We start from the raw sequence: 8,300 nt of genomic DNA on the forward strand, positions 1-8,300 counted from the left end.
TGTGCTGGTTGTCAATTCACTTACTGATTTTGTGGGGCTGGTTGTCGACCGGTTAAATTTTATGCATGTTGCTCCGGTTTGACCATGTTGGTGGTCATTTCCATTGGAGAGCTAGACATCAATCATGCCTATCCATGAAATTACTCTATCCACAAGATTCACCGTTACAAAATTGGCCCCACCATGCTACAGTTGACTTTTTAAAACCTTTCATCGACTCAAAACTAATAAGGGCATTGGTAAAAATTAGAACGAAATGAATGCATTTATATCCTACGAAAGAGATAGTTGCACATTTATAAAAGTAGCACTGGTTGTGGGTTGAAGTTACAACAAAGGAAGAAAATGAAGATTCGGCTAAATTTATATCAAACCCACAAAATAAAATCGAGCATACTGGTCAAATGTTCAAACAAACATAGTTAAGCATTACAAATATAGCAGTTATTTGATACGTGCAACTAGTATCAAATCAATATGCAACAATAGAGTACACAGATAAATCAGTTGAAATCGCTAAAATACTAGTCGGCTGGCAAGACCAGAAAATCATGCCGCTTTGTCAGAAGCAAATCCGTTAAAATAACGAAACAAAATTAAAATCTCTAAGCAGGCAGACCTTGAGGAGCCTAGCTAATAACAAAGTAAAGTTTACATTTGTACTGGATACTCTTGATTTTCAAACAAAGAAAGGGGAGGGGGTGCATCCAGGAGACCCACCCTCCTTGACACTTCAAAATGTTATAGCTGAGAGATGCTAGCTAGTGGTCCTTTGTTTTTGTTTTTTTGCAGCGGTGGTACATCTTCTTTTTCTTTTTAGAAGGACTACGTGCACCAGTGGTAGCTCTTTGAGAGTCTTGTTCAATTCTTTTTGGGTGTCCCTCAGGATAAAGTGGTTCCCGAGTCATCCTACCTCCTCTAGTCATTACTTTAACAGCATGATCATTGATATTCATCTACTCGATGACAGTTTATCTACCCTTCCATATGCCGATGTTACAATTCTTATTATGGAATATGGCCTTGAAAGTAAACAATTCATATCCGAACCTCATGACTAGCTAGGTTACCTACAATGGCATTGCCTCCACGGGCATGCAACACATACTCTCTAGGCGTGTTTTCTCTAAACATTGTCTTTAGCACTAACCACATCCAGTCAGCATCACATTATTGTTTAATTCTTTTGTTCTATAGCTCTCTGCTTGGCTAGCTGCAATTGCATTTCTACAAGTAAGTTTATTGTGGCTAGGTACAAACGGCAGAAATCCACTCCCACTTGCGCTCAATCATGCATACCGATCGCCCATGGCCGAGTGTCCGTTATACGCTGGATCTTGCTTAACCAATGGATCCACGGCCACGCTGCTGTCACCCCTGTCACGGCATTGAATGCCGTGTCGCGCTGCCGACGGGCACGGAGCTCTGCATGTCCATTCAGCATTTGTACGTACGTATACTGCCACTATAACAGCAACAACAAACACAGCGGCAGGCAAAGCTCCGTTGATATTTCTCCATCGCTGCTTGAACCCTCTCCAACCAATAGGATGTGTACGTACAGCATCTCACTTCTGCAGCCACATATACCTCGTATATATACACACGCACACACATTTTTTTAAATATTTTCAAGTTCCCTATATATACATGTAGTAGTAAGAGCAGGAGTACTTCCCAAGCTCTCATAGGCCACCTTGGCTGGCCCTTATCCGTACAAGTCCATTTAGACCACGCCACGCAAGCACTTGTTCTTCTTCCTCCATTCTCATCCTGCCGCCATGAAGCTAGCAGCTGCCTGCGCCTCGGTATCTTCTTCTTCTTCTTCTTCTTCTTCTTCTTCTTCTTCTTCTTCTTCTTCTTCTTCACTTTTATTGCATTTCGATTCACACCCATTGACACAGACATCCTGATCAATCTCTACTCCCTGAGCTAGATGGAGGTGAAGGCAAAGCCGGCGAGGGGCGGGAAGAGGACCAGGGCAAGCGGCGGCACGGCTGGTGCGCCGACGGCAAAGGTACTGATGGAGAAGGAGTCAGAGAAAGAGAGGCGGCAGCACATGAAGAGGCTCTGCGAGAAGCTCTCGTCCCTCATCCCCAAAGAAGACAACCCCCACGCTGTAAGAACCAAGAACATACTTCTCTTCACATGTTTATTTTTTTCTTATTACGTACTCCCTCCGTTCCAAATTACTCGTCATGGTTTTAGTTCAAATTTGAACTAAAACCACTACGAGTAATTTGGAACAGAGGGAGTATAACTGAATAGTGTGATAGCTTGTGAGATAGCTGTTCCTCTCCAGTTCTCCATGTTTATATTGTATATCTCATACCGTCCAGAAAGCAATAAGTTTATACTTATGTATTCTGCGTATTTAAGTGGCGAATGGTAATTCACTGTGTTTGTTGGACATTTATTTTCACTTTAGGTACGACATACAGTATGCAGATCTAGTTATACCCTCATAAGTGAAATGTTTAAATGTAATGGCCGCCAGTATTGTCCTTCTCATCACATGAAATATCGTACTCAATGGTAGCTAGCAATTGAGTTCTACAGGCATTAAGTTTTCTTGGAATGTACGTGCTGCTTTCCTCGATCGAGTTCAATTTTCCTGCCAAACTCTGAAAATGCAGCTCCAAATTCTCAGTAAATAACTAACTGTCACGTTTGAAATATGAAGTCTTTCCATCTGCAGTTTGCAAGAATTATTACGGTTATCTTGCAATCTTGCAAAACTCATCCAGCTCTGAATTCGCATATAATATTCGCATGATATAGTATTGCTTCATGCCAAATATTCTCAGCTAATAATAAGAGTAACTTCACTAAAGGGGCTCGCTAGCTAATAATGAATCGACACTGTAGGACGGCAACATTTAGAAAGTAAATATCAATTCGTAATGGAGAGGAAGATAGTATGCAGTAAGATCTTGAAGATAATTTACGAATTAAGTCACACCCCCAAAATCAACTAACGGTGCACACATTCATTAGCCCCGTGTGGCGGAAAGCGCCATCGAAACCATTAGTGGAGGTGAACCACTTTTGAAGCTCATGGCATGTCGAGGTATGGTGCGAAAAAAAACTGCAAAGTACAAACCAATTATGCATTAAAGCAAATCCGCAATTTGGTTAACGTGTGATGATTTGGATAATCTAGTTTTGAAATCCAAAACTGTGTGTATTTGTGTGCATCACAATACATAGACTAAAGTTACAACTCTTCCATTGTCTTGAAAAGGAGGGGCTATCTGAGCCAAGGAAATCATGCATCAAACTAAAAAAAGAACTCCCATAATATTTTCACATTATTGTGCGTTAAATGTGTTTGTAGGATACAATGACCCAACTAGGCAGCCTGGATGTGGCCGCATCATACATCAAGAAGCTCAAGGAGAGGGTCGATGAGCTGCAACGTAAGAAGACCTCTGTGCAAGCCATGGCTACCTTAGGGGGAGTTAGTGGCATCTCAACGCCCACTACCACCACAACCAAAAGCAGCGGTGCGGGGTCACTGGACGGAGAAAAATATTTGGAGGCATCACCAACAGTAGTGGAGGTGCGACAACCCGACGATTCAAGCATGGAGGTGCGGCTGATATGCAGCACGAAGAGACCGATCAAGCTCCATGAGGTGATCACCATCCATGAAGAAGAAGGGGCCGACATCGTCAACGCCAATCACTCTGTTGCTGGCCACAAAATACTTTACACTATACACTCCCGGGTACGTACATATATAGGTATAGTTACATATAGGTATAATCTTTATATTTACAACATATAAATACATCTATGCTCCAAAATGTAAGCCACGCATGAGTCCTTGGATCCAGGTTTCGATAAATAATTAATTAGACTAATAAATATGGGTTATGTGGCATTAAAATTGTATCATTGGATTCATATTTAAAAAGCATTAGTTTCTGAAAGAAATGATTTTTGTGGCAAAAGTTTTTTATTCATTTTCGAACGCTGGCTCGATAGCCTTATGAAAATATGTGTTCAAATTTATTTGAAGAGTACGGTTTGTTCTAGTGTAGCATGACGCTGAATTAATGAAATATATACAAGAAAAAGGCACAAAATAAAATATGAGAGTGTTTCTGTGAAAAAATAAGAGGAAACTGCAGATCCCCAGATTCCTCTTTAATCTTTTTCCTAGGCTGTAGAAACATAGAAAGAAAATAAAATAAAGGAGGAAAGCTAGCCGAAAATTTGAAAACAACCTTAGATGTACACACTTGCCATGCAAATCTTAATAAAATTTCTTTCTTTTTCGTCCCTCCATACTGGCTAGAATGTGTGTGCTAAATTTAATTAGATGGGGCTGGATTTGTTTCCATCAAAATATAAAATTATAATGTTATCTATTTTGCATACAATTAAGTTAACTAATTTCATAAATTCCTCTTTTGTTATGGTGCAGGCCTTCAGCACCAGAATTGGCATAGATGTTTCAAGAATTAATGAACGATTGAGAGCATTGGTATGATAGTAAATCAATTTGTGCACACACAAAAATCCACACAGAACTGTATTAAAACATCCTATAGACGGTACATCATATCTATTTATTAATTGACTATGACAGAGGATGGAAACGCCTTAACTAGCTAGCTAGTGTCTTCTCCATGTTAATTTCACAACAAGATCGACATATGAAGAAAATTTTGATCATCCTTCGATCTATAATCACTTGCTATAATTTGCTATAACAAGTTTTAGGCTATTATAGCATGTCGTACACGTTAAAATATAAAATATTAAATGTGTTATATTTTATCTCTTACTCCAATATTCAGTGTTGTATAAACCGAATAGGCTTGTTTTCATTTTTGATTTTGAATAGACTTGTTAGTTATAGCCCAACAAAATACAACTTACATCTATTTTCTTTGGTGCAATACATTCATTGAGCCCTAGAACTGGCATCCCCAACCAATCTTCTATCGCTAATTTGTACGGTATCGTATTAAGGCCGCCTCTCCAATATGCACAAACACCATGCCTATCTCCTCCTTTTGAACATTCTTGTGTTGTCCGGTGATCTAATCAATGTGAAGCTCGACCTTAGCAATTTTTCTCCTATGGAAAACACAGGCGATGCCATGCATGTGTGATGCTCGAGTCATTGGGTACGCTAATGGGACTTGCGCGGCTCCACCCAAGGAGCTTGTAACCAACAGAGACAAAGGAAAAATTAATAAGGTGATAAACCTCGAGTATGAATCTTGTGTCAAGCAGGACCAAATGGTGAGTTCCCTGCTTGTGTCAATATCCCCAGATACGTTGGGGCATGTGCCGGCCATGACAGCCATGGCCGAGCCTGTCTCTACATTAGGTTGCATGTTCTCCTCTCAATCCAATGCAAATATCTTCCAGGTTCGTGGGCAATTGGCAAATATGAGGAAGAACGACCTCCCGGCAAATGACTATTTCAACAAAGTAAAAGAGCTCGATGATACAATGGCTTTAGAAGGATGCCCTCTCGCTGAAGAGCGTGCACTCTCATATCTGTTATGTGACCTCAGTTCTGACTACAACCCCATGTTGTCATTGACTCAAAACAAGTTGGTGTCACTCGGTGAGTTTTATTCTCATATGGACTCTTTTGAAGCCATATTGGGGCAGAAATATCTCTCCTTCATAGGAAAATTTTCACCCGACCTTGATCCGTGCAATCAACATGGTGGTAATAATTGAGACAATGAACGCGCAGGACTTGGTGCCAGCAACAATGATCAGCAGGGACAAAAAGGTGGCAACAATCATTGTCAATACTCCAACTGTGATAATGGTGAATTCTCACACCTCCAACGTTGCAGCAAGATGGGCCCTGCCTCCCTAAAGGGTTCAAAGTTCCTGGACCATACCTTTGAAGACAACGATAATCAAGATCCCAATTCTACGACAACCTACGACATCGATACAAACTCATATGCAGGTAAGGGGGCATGGGAAAACATAACAAGTGACCTAAATCAACTCATCATCCACAACTAGTGCAGGGGGGGCTATCAAGTGCACACAACCAACATGCGAGGAATGCACATTAGTCATGTTGATCACTACATAATTTGTACTTAAACCAAAGCCGACATCTTGATAATATCCTTCAAGTTCCTAGGGCTGCAAAAAACTCTCTTTTATTTTAATCAACCCACTTAATGGAAATAATGCCTTTTCTGGAATTTATTATGAATAGTTTTTTATAAGGCATATGCAACGATGAGAATTTTTTTGAGAACCTTGTAGAGGGCTCTCTAACCTATCGACAATTGCCAGTCTTCCTAGGGTCAAGATCTTGTAGCTACATACGCAGCCTCTTCGCATACATGGCATAGTCAAATAGGCCATCCGACTTTCCCATTGGTCCAATTTCACTATCTTAATAATCTCCTAGGTTTTTGTGGTTGTCAATAAGCAACAAGTTTTCTTTCTCTCTATTCTATTAAACTTGTTTATTTTGATATATGTGGACCCACTCCCAAATATGTTCGGGGTCATTTTAGTTTGTAAGATTTATGGACGATTATAGTAATTTTAGTTGGATTTATCTTTTTGTACAAAAATATAAGGTTTTCAAAAATCATTACACAATTCCAAGCACACTAAACGGTTGCTTTATAGGGAGATAGTAATCATACAAAGTACACAGTAGAAAATTTTAAAAATCATTGCACAATTCAAGCAAAGGATGGATGGTTTGTGTTGTTGGCCAGGGACATAATAGCCATGCAGAGTGATTGGGTGGAGTATGCCAAAAAAAAAAACTTATACAACATGGGTCTTTTTTCAGTGGATATGTGTATCTCCTCATGTGGGAATGCCATACGGACAGTCTGGACCTTTCACTCCTCAATGAGTCTTCCGTGACCTCAAGGTGTTGTGCTTCAAGCACCTACGTGGGAACTGTAGAGGTGATAAGGTTAGGAGCATGAAAATCAGCGATCTTATGGTTATACGGAGATCCGCTCACCATATATCAAGGGATCTACAAAGCATAGAGGATTCCAGACAATTTTTTACCAGATTACTAGCCCTCGTAGGTCTGTTACCCATTTGGGGGCCTCAATCTGGGTAAAGCCGCCGGTATTTGTCCTCTCCAGCCTAGTTCTATTTGTGCACCAGCCATCTCTTTATTTTCTTACGTTATTACCTTCAGATCGTATGATCGTTGAGCCATTATTTGTCGATATAATCATGTCTCATGTCCACATACGTGTTAGAAGAATAGTTCTCCTGAAACAAAACATCACCATATTGTGAAAGTAGGTCTTGCACTTCTTGCCCGTTAACATATGCTATTAAAATTTTGGGACACAACCTTGACATCTAGTGTTTTACTCATCGACCAAGTTCCAACTAATGTTAACGCTACTAGGACAAAAACCATGTCATTCCATCCTTCAAACTTTCAGGTGTGTGTGTGTTGGCTAAGCATTCGACAATACAATGTCTTGCTCTAAGTGTTGTGTTTTAATTTTTGAAAAATAGGGGACGGGGGGGGGGGGGGGGGGGGGGGGAGGGGGGGGGCGGGGGGGGGGGGGGGGGGCAGGAAACTAAAAGATTGCCCTAACAAAATAAAACATGTATATCATGTCTGAGATTTATTTATTTATTCCTGGCACTGTATAGTGCCCGAGAGGCAAGAAATCTGGTATGATGGTATATGGCTGCCAGATAGTGTCTGCCAACCTGGTGGCGGTAATCAAGTCTTGCAACGGGGTATTAACCACCTAAAACTCTACTGAGTCCTCAGTCGCGAAGGAATCATGGACGTCATGGCCCCGCCTGACGAATGATGGAGATAGCTGGTGACCTGATGACTTGGCCTAGCTGCCTCGTGCTCTCGTGCCTTAATGGACTGCTGCAGCAGCTCCATTCGGTTTGGTTAAGCTAAGGTGGCCATCGTGAGCGGCCTCTAATGTGTTCTTAGTCAGCGACTCGCCGAAATGAGCATGCCCAGGAGCTGCTCAGTCACGTGCTTCCGTACCATCACCCTCAAAGCCTAGAGGGGTACCGTGCGCCCGGTTGGATCGAAGGTGTAGAATTCCCGTCCGTTATTAATCCGAGCACATGTCTAAGGGTACTCGCCGACTCCCGGAGGGAGCGGCGGCGACGGCATGCCCTCATCTCGCCCTGGTCCCTAGGTATCTGTGTGTAATTTCCTTTTTTCTAGGGGTATATTGTACCAATTCTCAAATTCAATATAGGTCTGAGGTCCTCTTCACAAAAGAATTTTTTTTTTGCAACATATGTTTTTTGGAGTGTATTGCACGCACTAATTGTTC

General features: G+C 41.2%; 1 protein-coding gene across 1 annotated transcript; it reads left to right on the forward strand.

The window, feature by feature from the left end:
* Nucleotides 1-1,936: 1,936 nt before the first annotated feature.
* LOC123081074 (uncharacterized) lies at nucleotides 1,937-4,457 on the forward strand. Its single transcript, XM_044504043.1, has 3 exons — nucleotides 1,937-2,119; nucleotides 3,338-3,762; nucleotides 4,433-4,457. Exons 1-3 carry the CDS (start codon nucleotides 1,937-1,939, stop codon nucleotides 4,455-4,457), a joined length of 633 nt encoding a protein of 210 aa, XP_044359978.1.
* The last annotated feature ends 3,843 nt before the right edge of the window (nucleotides 4,458-8,300 follow it).

Source organism: Triticum aestivum, chromosome 3D, assembly GCF_018294505.1.
Source record: "Triticum aestivum cultivar Chinese Spring chromosome 3D, IWGSC CS RefSeq v2.1, whole genome shotgun sequence".
NCBI classification, from domain to species: domain Eukaryota; kingdom Viridiplantae; phylum Streptophyta; class Magnoliopsida; order Poales; family Poaceae; genus Triticum; species Triticum aestivum.

Coding starts and splice junctions, on each gene's coding strand:
- LOC123081074 (XM_044504043.1), top strand. CDS start 1,937: ATGGAGGTGAAGGCAAAGCCGGCGAGGGGCGGGAAGAGGACCAGGGCA. Junction 2,120..3,337: donor AAGAAGACAACCCCCACGCT/GTAAGAACCAAG, acceptor ATGTGTTTGTAG/GATACAATGACCCAACTAGG. Junction 3,763..4,432: donor ATAGGTATAGTTACATATAG/GTATAATCTTTA, acceptor GTTATGGTGCAG/GCCTTCAGCACCAGAATTGG.